The sequence below is a fragment of the Crinia signifera genome, chromosome 1, assembly GCF_055691185.1.
Source record: "Crinia signifera chromosome 1, ASM5569118v1, whole genome shotgun sequence".
In the NCBI taxonomy this organism is placed as follows: Eukaryota; Metazoa; Chordata; class Amphibia; order Anura; family Myobatrachidae; genus Crinia; species Crinia signifera.
In genome coordinates, this window is record NC_139217.1 from 317,877,806 (window position 1) to 317,894,244 (window position 16,439).

At 45.1% G+C, this 16,439-nt stretch overlaps 2 protein-coding genes across 9 annotated transcripts in view; both read right to left on the bottom strand.

The window, feature by feature from the left end:
* CDC14B (cell division cycle 14B) overlaps nucleotides 1-1,857 on the bottom strand; it is a 67,989-nt gene extending 66,132 nt beyond the window's left edge. For 3 of the 7 annotated variants that reach the window (XM_083187173.1, XM_083187111.1, XM_083187182.1), the window contains exon 1: nucleotides 1,511-1,855. In XM_083187173.1, coding sequence (XP_083043299.1) covers nucleotides 1,511-1,613 — 103 coding nt within the window. In that variant the 5' untranslated portion in view covers nucleotides 1,614-1,855. Of the gene's footprint in view, nucleotides 1-1,510 lie in introns of all 7 variants that reach the window. The other 4 variants (XM_083187137.1, XM_083187146.1, XM_083187153.1 and 1 more) reach the window with 2 other exon arrangements.
* Nucleotides 1,858-6,260: 4,403 nt separating this feature from the next.
* PRXL2C (peroxiredoxin like 2C) lies at nucleotides 6,261-15,279 on the bottom strand. Of its 2 annotated transcripts, none has more exons than XM_083158345.1 (6): nucleotides 14,913-15,279; nucleotides 14,528-14,596; nucleotides 13,632-13,685; nucleotides 11,884-11,989; nucleotides 8,228-8,356; nucleotides 6,261-6,544 (listed from the first exon to the last, which is right to left on the bottom strand). In XM_083158345.1, exons 1-6 carry the CDS (start codon nucleotides 15,108-15,110, stop codon nucleotides 6,417-6,419), a joined length of 684 nt encoding a protein of 227 aa, XP_083014471.1. In that variant the 5' UTR covers nucleotides 15,111-15,279; the 3' UTR covers nucleotides 6,261-6,416. The 2 variants fall into 2 exon arrangements, with proteins under 2 accessions (XP_083014471.1, XP_083014470.1); XM_083158344.1 differs by having other exon boundaries at nucleotides 8,228-8,359.
* Between the last annotated feature and the right edge of the window lie 1,160 nt (nucleotides 15,280-16,439).

Here is a 16,439-nt window from a genome sequence, read left to right on the forward strand (position 1 = left end):
ACCGTATTTTTTTTTTTAAAACATAGATGTTTTATCTAATGCTTTAGTTTTACATGAGTTCTTTACACATCTGTATGATCACACAATCTGTACCTGCGACAGGAAATCTTAAGGGACAGAAAGCTGCATTTCATGCAGAATTTTGCACTAGCCCCCAAAGCGATGCTGCCAGATGCTGATACATCGGGCAGCTTCGCGGACAGCGGCAGAGCAGGAGGGATCACAGCTGGAAGGTCCCTCCTGCATTTAGGTGATACTTAATATTTGTGGCCAACCATGATAGCTGGGCCCCATTGTGCCTCTGCAGTATCTGACTTTATTTTAAATATAATGCCCCTTCCCTGGTGTCATTGTCAGATTAAGAATTTGAAAGTTGCCATGGAAAAGTTTCCAAAATGTGGCTTGCTTAATTGCCTACAATACCAGCATGCCACCTTCTACCTCTGAACACACCCTTATCAGCATGTCAACCTCTACCACCTTACCAGTCTGTCACCCTCTCCCAGGTCCCAGCCCCATGCAAGGTGGCACACCAAGAATCTTACAGCGGGACTTCTATTGGGGTCTTCATTTGTTTGGTGCAGTGACCTGAAATGACCACCACTGATACTAGTGATCATTTCCATCCACTGTGCTATACCAATGAATACACACCCATACCCTCCAACATGACCCATTGCATTCGGTACACATTGCTCTGTTCCTGGACTTCCCTGGTAATGTAGGATTGCCATCACCTGAGTTGAAACACCCTTTTTGTCAATTACCTAGTTCCACACAAGTGATGGTAATCCTACATTACCAGGGAAGTCCAGGAGCAGAGCACAGTGTACCGAATGCAATGGGTCATGTTGGAGGGTATGCACACCTGGGTTTGGATCAACACCTATTACATATGGTTAGAGTGGAATTGGCCATTGGTTGAACGGACAAAAACAGACAGATTTAACCAATTTGCCATATTGACCTTTTTTTTTTTTGTCTGTATCCAGCATTTCGGAGCTTACGGTTTGCAGATAGGACAATAATGGTCAGCTTAAGCTAATGGTTTTAGATTTATTACCACAAGGTGGGAAAACTCAAGTATGAGCAGCACACCCCAAAACCATCCATTTAGACCTGATTTCTGCCTCTTCTTGGTATATCTGACGTTTGCTTGTCAGAATATTAATAAAACGGGTTGAGTAACACAACTTTGTTTCCTGCAGCAAGTGCATCCCATATCAATGATACATAATAGGTCTGGTGACTAGTAGGTATGCTGCATGGAGCGGCTACAGGAGGGTCCTGTGTGCAAGACATCTATACCAGAGATGTACAGTAGTACACCAACACATGTACTGTATGGTCCGTGACAGTGAGACCCGCACAAGCAGCAGTTTGATACGCTACTGATCCCGGGCACAGCTGCTGCAACGATGTCACCAGACGGGCAACCCCTGTGCCCGCAGCAGCGCTCTCTCCCGGTCCCCAGCCCGCACCTGGCACTGCCACAGCGGCGCACCCTCACCTGTGATAGCGGCGTTGCTGGCGTCACCCTCTCCGTCCCACTCCTCCTCTCGGTGCTTCCTCCGGCCGCCCAGGGGCCGTCTCCTGCTAATTCTCCGTTTCATGGTCCCCGCCGTAGGCGATGCTCGTGCCCGTCCGTCGGGGACGCATCAGTAACGGGCACTCGCCTCGGAGTAACGTCTGCCCGGTGTCTGGTAGCGCGCACGGTGACGGTGTCAGCGCGAGCACCGTACTGCAGCCGTTCAACGCTAGCACAACACGCCCCTCTCTGTACTGCTGCTGTTTCAAACGCCAGTAGCAGCACTGGCGATGATGATGTTAGGGGGAGTGACGGGAGAGAAGACAGCGCTGTGCCGGGACGGGGGCGGGGCTCAGTGATAGGCCTTGCCGCGATTGGCCGTTGTTAGGTGACGTCACATACAGCGTGTAGCTTTGTTGTTGATGTCATAAACTGAACTAAACCGCAGCAGCGCACACGCCATTATCTGGGCCACTCGCTCTGCTCTGCCCCCTGATCCCTACCTGGAGTCTGTCTGTGAACACATATAAGGATAGGATTTATCAAGCCTTGGGCGCAGGTAAAGCACCAACCAGTCAGCCCCAGTCATTTTTCAAACACAGCCTGTAACATGGCAGCTAGGAGCTGATTGGCTGTTGCTTTCTCTCTGGGATGTACTAAAGAAAAATTACAGTTAAAAAAAAATAATAATAATACTAAGACTCGGACACTGGGGTTCCAATGTAGAGGGTAACACCAGCTATGGCTGGCAATGCATTACCCTATAGATGCGTGTGTAGGCTTACTAGGTTCTGTAGCTGGCTGACATTTTATTGCACCTGGGTTTAATCAATCACAGAACCTGTGTAATTCATGGGTGTCCCGGTTTAAAGAGTTAGTATGGTAAGCCTAATCAATACTTGCCTACTTTTGAAAACTAGTTTCAGAGAGATTCCAGGTGCTAGTAAAATGCACCGTGCCGCCTCAGCGACCATATTGCCAGCGATAAGTGTACCATGTGTACACAGCTTTAGATGGGAGTTCTATTTCACATGGGATGTTGCTATGGGCAATTAATCAGATACTATCTATTATCTTCTAGAAGGTGCTAAACAAATAAGTAGATTCTGATTGGTTGCCCTCACATCCCAGGTGAAACAGAACTCCCATCTTAGTAAATTTTCCCGTTGTATAGCTCAAATTGCACCTAATACATATCTCACCGTGGGGGTTATTCTAGTCCATTCTTTCTGACAAAATCCTTCTCAGATGGACAAAACCATGTGCACTGCGGGTGGGGCAGATGTAACTTGTGCAGAGAGAATTAGATTTGGGTGGGGATTTTCTTCAAAGTGAGATCTATATTGAAGTGTAAAATCATGCAGTCAGTATTTTCCCTGCACAGAAACAAAATAACTCACCCAAATCTAATTCTCTCTGCACATGTTACATCTGCCCCCCTGCAGTGCACATGGTTTTGTCCATCTAAGAAGGATTTTGTCAGAAAGAGTGAACTAGAATAAACCCCCGTGTGTGGGCACCATTAGTATATCTCGGCCTCTCAGAGGGGCCTCTCTAGAAATATTGGGACAGGGATTGGTACTTGTGTACTATCACGGCGCCCATCGCATCGCAGACCATATCGCATGCGATGCGACGCGATATCGGCCGATGTTCTACAATGGCATACAATTTTAATATTGTATGCCATTGTATATGGCATACAATGCCATACAATGGGATGGGATGCGATTATAAATTGTATAAGCACTCTAATGGGTGCTTACAATGCTTAAATGCACCCCCACGCCACCCCCAAGTATAAACGTGAACCCGAAGCGTGGCGAGCGCAACGAGCCCGCGAGGGGCGGCGGTACTCGTCCTATGACCTTTTCATACCCACACTATCCACGTCGGCGTGGAGTTGATTTTATAAAGTGTAGCGAGCCACCGAGCCCAAAGCGTGGTGAGCGCAGCGTGCCCCGCGAGGGGACGCGGATACCTTCACAGGTATCCGCGTCCCCTCGCGGGCTTCACAGGTATCCGCGTCCCCTCGCTGCGGGCTCAGTGGCTCGCTGCGCTTGCCACACTTTATAAATACAACTCTACGCCGACGTGGATAGTGGGGGTATGAAAAGGTTGTAGGACGCGTACCGCCGTCGCTCGCCATGCTTCGGGTTCACGTTTATACTTGGGGGGTGGCGTGGGGGTGCATTTAAGCATTGTGAGCACCCATTAGGGTGCTTAAAAGCACCCATTAGGGTGCTTATACAATTTAATATCGTATATGCGTTAAAAGGTTTATGGCGTGCGATGCGATTAAAAAATCGGACGACTAATTATCGGGGCGCCGTGCTAGTACACAAGTACCCAGGGATTCCTTCATAATCTTAGTTTTGTCTCACACAGATGAAAGATAATTTTCAGATTATGGGGGGTATTCAATCTGTGCCGATAATTCCCAAAAGGGAAAATATCGGCACTAACCTAAGGTGTCAGATCCGATCTGTTTTGATCTGTTCGCTGATTGTTGAATTCACGTTCACACCTTTCGCCTTATTTTGATTTGTCATTACAAAATAGTATTTTTGTCCTTGTATTCTCAAATAAAGCCATTTTTATTCCATAATGTATGGAAAAGTTATATATGCAACCATACAGTACAGCCCCCCTCTTCCTATATAGTCTATATTGTATATCCTCAAGCTGTGTACACATGGGGGCGATAGGGGCTGACATAGCTGGGAATATGGTCGCTGGCGACCATATTGCCAGTGATGGGAGTGTGCCCCAGCCATAAATCGCCGGGTGCGCGCTCCCGTTTTCAGCCCTGTTGTAATCGCTGGTCGCAGGAGCTTGCTCCTGCGACCAGCTGATTCCCTCAGCGGCACCACCAGCAGAGGTTCCCTTTCATCAGCGACCATCTCTGGTCGCTGATGAAAAGGAGATACTGAGCAGTATATTGCTAACAATATATTGCTGAGCAATATATCTCCCCCGTGTGTACGGGGCTATACACACCTGAAGCCTGAGATTGCTTCTTCCTAAATTAGAACCCCTCCCCCACCACCCTCAAATGTTTTTAAGCAGGGACTAGCAATGACTGCACAACTGTGATGAAGGCATGATTTCAAGTAAGTCCTAATATTTTATAAATGTCACTTTTCTTGGGGTAATTGTCTGGGTCCGGGGCCCCCTTGGGCTTGTCTGGCTGGACCATTTCAGGGCATCGCTACATTACACATAGACTCACATAAGCATATCATATTTTTCTATGTATGTCTTTTTTCTATGTATTTTGTCTCATATTATTTTATTTTTAACACACTTTATCACTATTAGTTGCTTACACATATCCTACATTCTATGACACTTTACACTATTACACTTCACAGCTATATTTTATTTATGTGATGCCCTGGGGTGGTTTTGCTGGACTGGTTTGGGGGTGCCCTGCATAGGTGCCGATTTATGTTTTTGCTGGTGAGTGGGGAGTGGCTTCATGGGGGAAGGGGCGTGGCCATAAAATAATACCAATTTATATTACGCAGCACAGTTGTCTACACAGTCCCTATAAGGACATGACTAGCATGGGCCAAAGCTTGTCACCCTTCACCAGCAGCCCCCTGGGCAATGGTTTGGGCTCCATCCACAACACCCAACAGAGCCTCCACAACTATGGACCACCTGGGCATGAGAAGATGCTCAGCCCAAACTTTGATGCCCACACTGCCATGCTGGCCAGAAGCGCACAGCACCTCTCCAGGGGTCTTGGCAAGCCACCTGCTTCCATCATAGAACAATCTTTCAGTCAGGCCCAAAAATATCTTTATCAACAGTTATCTGTACATCATTTCTCATGAGAAATTATGCACAGATAACTGTTGATATTGATAAAGATATTTTTGGGCCTGAGCAGATATTTAACGCCTGAGTCAGGCGGCCTGACATGTCAGTCTCAGACAGAGACTCTCACAGAGTCACTCACTAGTAGATGCTGGGCCTGGGCGGTCCCGCAGTGCCAGTCTGTCTCCCGTTTGTTGGGGACTGGGACCGGGTAAGGTGCCTCGCTCTGACTTGGTCCAGTCATCCTTGCGCAGGCTTGCTGCAGGTGGCAAGGCAGGCGTGTGCTGTAGGAGTCGACTAATGGTGCGCGGAGGAGATGGAGCGAGGGAGGTGGTTGGCGTCGGCAATGGCATGACATGTAAGTGTGCGTGGGCCGCGGGGCGTGGACTTCAAAGGGCGGCGGAAGTGTCCTGTATTGCGGCCGTGGCTGTTTTTTTTTTTCATCAGTTCAGCTAAATATTCTGCAGTGCTTCAGCGGCAAGCGGGACTCGGGGGGGGGGGGGGGGGGGACGACCAGTGGGGCACCAGTGGTGCCCATGAATTTCCGTGGGTGCTTAAGCCCTTGAGCACCCACAGAATCGGTGCCTATGGTGCCCTGTACCCCAAGCATGAATCCCATAGTGCTAGGGACCTGCTCGAAAGAGGTAACCTTAACGTGGTGGGCAGGTACATATCTTTGGCCAAATGTATGCTAACAACCTTATAAAAGGAATACGTTAGCAGTAATAAGTGCATAGTGCACCTGCAAACCCCCTCTGTGTTGCATATTGCTAAAACTCTCAGCAAGGTAGCACCTCTTATTACAGGGTATGCAGTCTAGGGCCCCCCTCTTCCTACTGAATCAGGTACTATATGTGGTAATTGTTAGTATAAAATACACTTTTATTAAATTTTAGGTTGATGTTCATTCACATGTAGAAAAGTATAAATAAAATCATGTATACATAAATAATTTCAATACTATACATAAATATATATATATCTTGAATAAACATTTTACAAAATCACTGTTTCTGTTTGTCAAATTGGGTGTTGTGTATTTGTTTGCTCCTGCGTATCATATTCACACCTCCAGTATTTGAGACTTATTACCAAAATGGATTGTTTGCACTCCTGCATAATGAAGCAGGGAACTTATTGGTACGTGGTCATATTTGTTCATGTCACGATGCAGAAAATGGACTCTGTTACCTGTAATGAAAAAACAGAGTTAGGGGATACGCTATGTATAATGCAACAAAAACTTGCACATGACTACATATGGGGCCTAATACAGACTTCATTGCAGAAAAATTTTGTTCTCAAAATTGGCAAAACCTTGTGCACTGCAGATGGGGCAGATGCAACATGTGCTGAGAGAGATAGGTTTGGGTGGTGTGTGTTTAAACTGAAATCAAACTGCAGTGTAAAAAAAGCCGTCAGTATTTACCCTGCACAGAAACAAAATAACTCTCCCAAATCTTTCGCTGTACATGTTACATCAGCCCCACCTGCAGTGCACATCGTTTTGCCCATCTTGAGAACAAAATTAACCTGCGATCAGGTCTGACTTTGGGCCCAATTCAGACCCATAAGCAGGGCTTCAAATTTGCAGAAGTGCCTATTATTGAAAGACCAAGTATGCGCACTGTATGCTGTGTGCATGAGTGGAGTCCTCTTGTGAACGGACCATGCGAAGGCTAGCCTTCGCTGGCCGCTCGCAAGGTGATTGACAGGCGCCGGGCATTTGGGGGCGTAACACCAGTGTTTTCTGGGAGTGATCCGGAAAACACAGGCACTCCCGGCCATTGGGAGGGAGGACCACTGACATCAGGGCCCTTATTCTAGTCGACTCGGACGGATGCATTTTTTTTGGACGGCCACCGAGTGTTCTTAGCCCCGCCTACTGTACGGATAGCTCACACCGTCCGAATGCGGTAAGACACCGAGCGAACGGACTGCGAGTGGATGTTTCATGTGAACAAATCTCCCATCTGTGGGAACATCCCCCATCCTCCGATGGACGCAGACCATCAAATGATGGGACATTTCTCAGTGCGAAAGCAGGGATATGGGTGGGCAGCTGGCATCCGGCTATGTCAGCTGTCCAGCCCCACACATGCGTCATGGCCGGATTACCATACGTATGCCCAGCGTTTTCATGGGAACGCCCATGAAACGCGGGGCGTACATGTATGGTAATAAGCCCAAACAGCCCTTCAAGCCCCTCTCCACCCCCTGTTCGGATTGTTCGACCGATCGTTTTCTGTAAGGAATTCACGGCGTATTCGGCCGTGCGCGGCGTTCGCACATGCGCAGAAACGCCTCTGCACATGCACAAACGCAATACATCGGCCATCCGACTGAACACGCAGCCATCCGACTCAATCAGAATAAGGGCCCAAGAGAGGCCTCCTTCTCCCCATGGCCTTCACATGGTGTAACACGAACAAGGGTCACTACTTGTATGGTGTAATGTGAATCAGGGTCACTACATGTGGTGTAATGTGAATCAGGGTCACTACATGTGTTGTGTAATGTGAATAGGATAGTTCTACTCTGGCAACATTTGAACTTGGGTATGAGTGTTGCCACACTCATTTTTTGTTATACCACACCTCTTTATTTCTGTGTGCACCTTTGGCGTCCGCTGTTGCTATATTATGTATGGGAGGTAGGGCACAAAGTTATAGTTTGTATGGGGGCACTGAACACCCTAGCACAGTCCCTAATGGAAGTGGGGAGGGGGGGCTGGGGATGTCAGGGAAATTACAGGGATGTCAGGGAAGAGGAGTTCCACAAGACAAGGGATCAGGCAAAGCAGGGTATGTACTGAGGTCTCTTTACTAGTAATACATATTATGTATGAGTGAAGCAACCCTTTACTAAACATACCTGGGCCTACAATTACCGCTCCGCCCTGTTGTGCTGGGTCACCTTGAAAATCAAATACTGGACTTTTCATTGCTCTCCAAATGCTTTTAATGCTTCCACTTAAGAAGTTTGATTTCACATGAGGGCTTCCTGCTAATATAATTACATAGTATATTCACCCACTGCATAACAACAAAGTAACAAGATTATGCAAATAGAGATAGGCTTACAAAAATTAAATGAATTTAAAAAAAAACGGTACTTATAACTTACTTATAACGGTACTTATCGCATCGCATCGCATCTGATTGTATGCCTTAAGTTAAGGCATACAATCAAAAAATCGGCAGCCCAGATAATACATAAGTACCAAAAAAACAATTAAATTAAACAACATTTATTTGATTGATTGTTGTTATTAAATACTTTGTTCTTTACATAGTTAAATGTGCTGAAAACAAAATCACACAAAAATGATCAATGGAAATAAATGTATTATCCCATGGAGGTCTGGATATGGAGTCATACTCAAAACTAAAGTGGAAAAAATCACTACAGGCTGATCCAACTTTGATGTAATGTCCTTAAAGTCAAAATGAGGATCAGTAGTGTGTGTGGCCTCCACGTGCCTGTATGAACACCTGGGCATGCTCCTGATGAGGTGGCGGATGGTCTCCTGAGAGATCTCCTCCCAGACCTGTACTAAAGCATCTGCCAACTCCTGGACAGTCTGTGGTGCAACGTGGCGTTGGTGGATGGAGCGAGACATGATGTCCTAGATGTGCTCAATTGGATTCAGGACTGGGGAACGGGCGGGCCAGTCCATAGCATCAAGGCCTTCGTCTTGCAGGAACTGCTGACACACTCTAACCACATGAGGTCTAGCATTGTCCCCAGGGGCAACCGCACCAGCATATGGTCTCACAAGGGGTCTGAGGATCTCATCTCGGTACCTAATGGCAGTCAGGCTACCTCTGGCGAGCACATGGAGGGCTGTGCAGCCCCCCAAAGAAATGCCACCCCACACCATTACTGACCCACTGTCAAACCAGTCATGTTGAAGGATGTTGCAGGCAGCAGAACGTTCTCCTTGGCTTCTCCAGACTCTGTCTCCAGACTCTGTCCCATCCTAAAATCTGTGGTTTGTTCAGGTCGGACATGATGATGAAAAAAAACCCCTCCCCTAACTTGAGGGGATCATTCCGAACTGTATCCGGATAAAAAACGGTTCTTTGAAAGAGCTTTCTTATGTACAGTAATTTTTTCATGTAATTCTTGTGTTTTTTAATCATTGTCCACCTTCCTTTGTAATTAATCTTCTGTGCATGTACCATCACCCTTTTGGGTACATATTAACTTCAGTCCAACATTATCAGCTCCTCTCATATTGTTGCCAGTGTCATGTTTCTTTAGCCAGATTTTCTTTAAACCTACATTACCTCTGGAGTAGAAGGAACCAGTAACTGGCTGCGCTTTTCTTTTCCCACTTCTACACTTACACTCACCTTTGCAATTCCTATTTGGGTATTAAATATCCTAATTACCTCTCATCATCACTGTTATTATTTCAGTTCACTCATTCATATATTTGTTTTCCTTTATCACTTTTCAGGTTCCAGCACTCTCAGCCCCGGGACTACCCAGCCCTCATTGATTGATTTACGCTGCTCGACTCCCATGCCTACCGCATCCGCCGCTCAATCTACGGCACTGTCTACAGAGAAAGCTTGCGCTCCACGCACTCTTGGTAAACCAGGAACTTGCGTTTCATTCCCCAACTCACAGGAAGTTGACGCTAGGAGTCTGACACACTTCCGGCCTACAGCAGCGCGGCGTGCACCGATCACGGGAGGTGGGAATTCCGGTGCTGTCTCCTCTTAAGGGTAAGCTGCAATAAACTTCCATTGATTGTACTTTTGTTCACGAGTTTTTGCCTTGACAAAGGGGCGGTTGTTAGCCCCGAAACATTGGCCGTTTTCATTTGCTGTGTTTAATAAACTTTTGTTCTAAGAAAAGTCCTCTGAATGCCTCCTTGTTTCCTCATATATATATATATATATATATATATATATATATATATATATATATATATATATATCTCGATCTGGATGATGGGTAGACAGTACCTAAATAGACATTCAACAAGTCAGCACCAAATGATTTGATACACACTGCAAAGTTCCCACCATCCCACAGCCTCAATGGCAAATAGGGGGAGAATTATTAAAGCTTGTTGAGAGATAAAGTGGAACGCATGGCCATTTATTTCCGGCGATAAGCGGAAGTGACGTCGTAAGGGACGGACTCCAGCGGCATTTAAACTAGTCAGTGGTAAGGCAAGACACGCTACTGAAGAAGGATCCCGGTGATCTGAAACTAGTTTGGCATTCCTTGCCACTTGAAACTTTTCACCCGGTTGGACTCCAGGAACCTTTGCCCTATTTGGATGGCACCACCAGTTCCGGAGCTGGACTGCCTTATCCATTGGACAGCTGATATCCTGTTATGCCCCGGGCTTTGTTACATGCTTTTTTGCCTTCAATAAATTGTAAGTGCACATCTTGAATAAATAATGTCATTTTAAAAACGTTATGCACTATTTTGCACTTTCTTCTATTTACCTGCTTGGAGGATTATATCATCTTCAGTTGTTCCCATCTGGACTCATATTGAATTTATGGTGACTATACAGGTTGAGTATCCCTTATCCAAAATGCTCGGGACCAGGAGAATTTTGGATAACGGATTATTCCGTATTTCGGAATATTTTAATATTTCAATGATGTATTTTTAAGTATCTTGCATTTATGCTGTATAAACACATAATATACACACAAATATATTGTATTACCACATAAAATACACACAAATATATTTTATTTGTTCAAAAACCAAGGTTTCAAAACGTGAAACAAAATGTGTGTACTATCTCAGCACTGAATTTGAATGCCAAGCAATCATTGTCTTGCACATATATAGTGCCAGTTACATATCATGTCCCCAGTGATGCTGTTACAAATGTCCCCAGTGAGTTTTTAGCAAAAAAAATATTTTTTTTCACTTTCTGTTATGTCTGGTTTTCGGAATAATTCGGATAACGGATATTCGGATACGGGATACTCGACCTCTATAAGGAGGACCTTTTGAGCGCTGTACAGAAATCTGCATTTTACCCATTTGAGATATAAAGTGGACAGAGATAAAGTACCAGAAAATCAGCATTCTCCATGTTATCTCTCTCCAAGCTTTGATACATTTTCCCCTCCATTTTCCATAAATCACTAAGGAGTGTATTCAGTTAGTGCCGATTTTTCATCAATTTTAGGTTGACTATTCAATCAAAGTGACAATTTTTTCAACTTGAAAAAATACGCACGGTTGGAAAACAACTGGATCGGATGATTACTCACCAATCCACATGTTTTAGTAGAATTCAACAATTTTTTCTCAGGCGCAGTTTCAACTTTTTAACAAAATGAAACTGCTTTGGAAGTAAAACCAGATGAAAATGGCCGCAATTGAATAGGTATGTCCCTTTTATTCGGCTAGTCATGCTTAACTAAAGAGGTCAAGATGAGGTTGATTTTATGACAGCTATGAACATGATCAGTTCCATTTAGTTCAACAATGCATTAGGTGTTTTACACAAATAAGCAAGTAAATAAACACATAAATACCTGATGAGCTAGAGTTTTCACCTTTTTTCATCCCTAACTTGGTATAGATATCACGGGTAGTATCAACATACATTTCGTGAGGATACCCTGTTAATGAGCAAAATTGCTGGAGAATAGAAGAAAATATAATGTGAGATTTTAGATTAAAGTTACATAGAAACATACAATTTGAGTCACACCTAATGGTTAAGCTGTTATATAATATCCATTACTCCATGTTTCTCCTGTCTGCCATAACTTTGTAATCTCATGCGGTGGCAGTCATCAAGGGTCAGAATGTACTGATACCATAAGAGATCATTGTGTCACACAGCACGGCAGTCTACACCAGCAACAATATCCATAGTTATAGAAGGAACAGGGACAGAACGTATGCTGAAACTCTCTCACTTCGGGCCAGATGTATCAAGCTTCAAAAAGTGATAAAGTGGAGACTGATATACAACCAGCCAATCAGCTCCTACTTGTTATTTTTAAAACCCAGCCTGTGACATGTCAGGTAGGAGCTGATTGGCTGGCTGTTTATCACTCTCTCTTTTATCACTTTTGAAGCTTGATACATCTGGCCCTTCATGATTGTAGATTGTATACAGGGGCATCAGAACATTTTTTGGTTGAGGGGTGGGGGCTAGCTAAAATCTCAGTTTGACACCCCTAGCTTTTGATCCCTTAAATGGGTCACTTGTACCAGTAGGAACTCTATGGAGAAGCTGGGAATGAGCTGGCCCCTTGTACACATTATGCCAGGTAGAGCCGCTTATAAACATTATTTATTTATTAACAGTTTCTTATATAGCGCATACATATTCAGTGCTTTTACATAGAATATTTGAACATTCACATCATGCCAGGTAGAACATTATGCCTGGTAGAGCCAATTACACACATTGGGGGAAATTTACTAAAGGAAATTTGTAAAAAAATAGGTGTATTTGTATCCAGAAATACACTTATTTTTGACATTTACTATCCCGAAAATACGGCAATTCGTATTCGTATTGATGTGCTATAGTGGCTCTCTTGCACCAGACATCTTGCGCTGCATGGCATACTGACACTAGATATGTAAGACATATCTGTATGTCAGACTCAGCTCGGTGGGACTGATTCAGAATTAGAATTTGAAAAAGGAGAAAAAAAAATAGCGCACCATGTGGTAATGCAAGGGGTGCATGCTGGGAAACCCTGCCTGCTTTTGTCTGTAGTGAACATGTACTGCACAGCTTTATTTATAAATGACAGATATAAGCTAAGACACCTCTTCCCACCTATTTGCATGCTCCCTGTACAGGATGAGGGCAGGCAGCTGACATCCGGTGGCGTCTGCTGCCCGCCCTCAGCAGCAGCGTCACAGCCTAATATCTGTGGGAATGGCCAGCGTTTTCATGCGAACACCCATGAAACGCTGGGCATTCTTATGTGCGTAGCCCGTCACCACCCCGCCCGCATTACACCCCGCCCGCATTGCTTGCATCCATCGTCTGCACTTGCACATGCGCAGACACAAAACATCACTCTCCAAATATGGCCCCATACAGTATGTGCTGCACATAAGCTCTTCAGGTCGGACCCCCTCCCTGCGGCAGCGAACGGGGATCGCATGCGATACATACTCGAGGGGAATTGAATGCGACTTCTCCCATAGGAGAAACCACATAGTGTGTAAATCATACTTCATACTTCTAACTGTGAATCAGGCCCTGTACGAGCAGATGTCTTTATTGCTATAGAATAAAGAAAAATCTTACTTGTATATGTAGAAATGATGACTGCCCAATGACAATAAGTCTGACATCTGCTTTCTGAAATATAAAAAATGTTAGAAATAAATGGGAAAACATTCATAGATCAAGTCAGATACTCTTTTAGGAATATACACTTTGGGGGTTATTTTGGTTGACTCTTTCTGACAAGTTCTTTCTTAGATGGACAAAACCATGTGCACTGCAGGTGGGGCAGATGTAACTTGTGCAGAGAGAATAAGATTTGGGTGGGGTTTTACTTCAAGTGAGATCTATATTGCAGTGTAAAAATAAAGCAGTCAGTATTTTCCCTGCACAGAAACAAAATAACTCACCCAAATCGAATTCACTCTGCACATTTTACATCTGCCCCCCTGCAGTGCACATGGTTTTGTCCATCTAAGAAGGAATTTGTCCTAAAGAGTGAACCAAAATAACCCCCTTTGTAAGGTCTATTTATTAAGGGCTTTCATCTTAATGGCAGTATGCTGAAAACCACAGTTCCAGTATTATTTATAATAAGGCAGGCATGTCCAAACTGTGGCCCTCCAGCTGCTGTGAAACTACACATCCCAGCATCCCTTGCCATAGTTTTAGCATTCCCTAATAGCAACACTGTGGCAAGGCATGCTGGGATGTGTAGTTTCACAACGGCTGGAGGGCCATAGTTTGGACATGCCTGCCCTAAGGGGAGATCATCAGCAGAGAGGGATCATCTGATCCCTTCTCGGCAGCCGGCAGAGTCCACCCCACCCAACAACCTGCCAGCTTAAGCTGTTCCTCCTGATGACAGCCGCTTAGTGTTAAACCAGTGGTGCATAGCACAGCATCAGGGCACACAATGCCCCAGACATTTCTCTAGAGGGTCATATTAATTTGTTTAGACAGCTAAGCAAACATACCTGCAGAAAACTTTCTGGAATCTTAGCCAGATCTTCCACATATTCTTTACAGGTGTAACAGAGGAAATTCTGTAGGAAACAGTGTCATAGACATTTCAGTATCATAGCAACTGCTAAACAATCATAAGTCACCATGCACAAAACTCTTTTCCCCAACAGCCTATTTGTCTATACAAAATACCGATAGGTATACACAGGTATATACACATAGCTAAAAGTAACATTTGCTTTCCTCCACATGTTTATAATGAATACTTTATAATGAATACTTACATTAGGAAACGTACTTTTTAAATAAGTTGTATAGGGCATTTTTAGAGAGCCCAGGACCCTGGATTCCCTTGTATAGAGCTGGGATGGCATCTGTGAGGGAACAGTCACTTACCCTCACAAAAACTATGATCGCCTTATTGTCTCTGTATAAGTCCCCAAACTGGAAACTCCTGCCCCTTCTGTCCCTCAGCAGGCAGCTGGCGGCCAGCTCCAGGTCCGGATGGTACAGAGAGGTGCAGACATCTGCGCTGCTGCCCTCCATTTCCCTACCTATCTGCTGGGTGACTGGAGTGCTGCTCTCCGAGGCCATGTTACTCTCTGCCTTCGTTATTTTGGTGGGAATCAGACAGCCAGCAGAGCAGACAGACAGCCCTCCCTCCTCCTCCTTTTACAGGGAGAGCCGCTGGATTGGAATGTGTTTGTAGTGCAGTAACTGCAGTTGCTCAGTATGGGCGGCAGTTGTTGTTGCTCGCTGCTGGTTACAGTAACCCTCACTGTGAAGCAGTTGGAGGAGGAGGTTACTATACTGTATTACCTATTGTATTACTACAGTCACTGCACTGCAGGGACTGGCTGTCGCTGAAGGGGGTATGGATTTTATGGTCGACCTAAAGATGGTTGACAGTCATGAGGTCGACACCACTAGGTCGACATACTGCAAGGTCGACATGGGACAAGGTCGACAGGTCATTAGGTCGACACAAGCATTAGGTCGACATGTTCTAGGTCGACATGGGGGTTTTCACTGTTTTTTTATCCGAATGTCGACACAGTCGACATGGGCACAGGATTAAGTGCACCGTGTCCCCTCGCATAGCTCGCTGTTCTCGCCATGCTTCGGGCACGGTGCCTAGCTGCGCTCAGCACACTATTTTATTCTACCACCACGTCCTAGTGGATGGTAGGGCATGAAATATCGCCTGTCAACACATGTCGACTCAAAAACCAGTGAAAAAACCCATGTCGACCTTTTGACTGTTGACCTACACCATGCCGACCTAATGCTTGTGTCGACCTAATGACCTGTTGACCTTGTCCCATGTTGACTTAGACCCATGTCGACCTTGCAGTATGTCGACCTAGTGGTGTCAACCTAATGACTGTCGACCAACCGACCGCATCCCGCTGCGGTGGGTTTATTAGCAAATTAAAGGTTTCAGAAGGAGACAAAAATAATGGCTTTACTCACATAACCAGAGGCAGCAGACCATGGTGGGGACATTACTAGTGTATAGAACAAACAATTTGATTTATGGCAGATGTATAAAACTTTAGTGACATCAAGCACTTTTATTTAACTACTTCTAAACTGTATTTGTAGTGACATGTAAAGGAATGCCTGGAGTACCTATAACTGTATTTATGTCCAAAATCCCTGTTTACTATAAAACGTAAGGGACATATTTAGTACTAGTAAGCCCGCTTGAAGCAAATGCTTCATGAGCTATTAGATGTAGTTTCACTCGCCGATGGGACAGGAAAGAGATGGGGGGGGGGTCACCATATGATGTCATGTTTGGGGGCGTAGCTCCTCCTTCTGAGGTCGCTCCCGCTCCTGAGGCTGCTCCCACTCTCTGTGGTGCGCTGCTGCTGCGTGATGCAAAGCTGTAGCCAGCGCTACCACATCACACAGAGACAC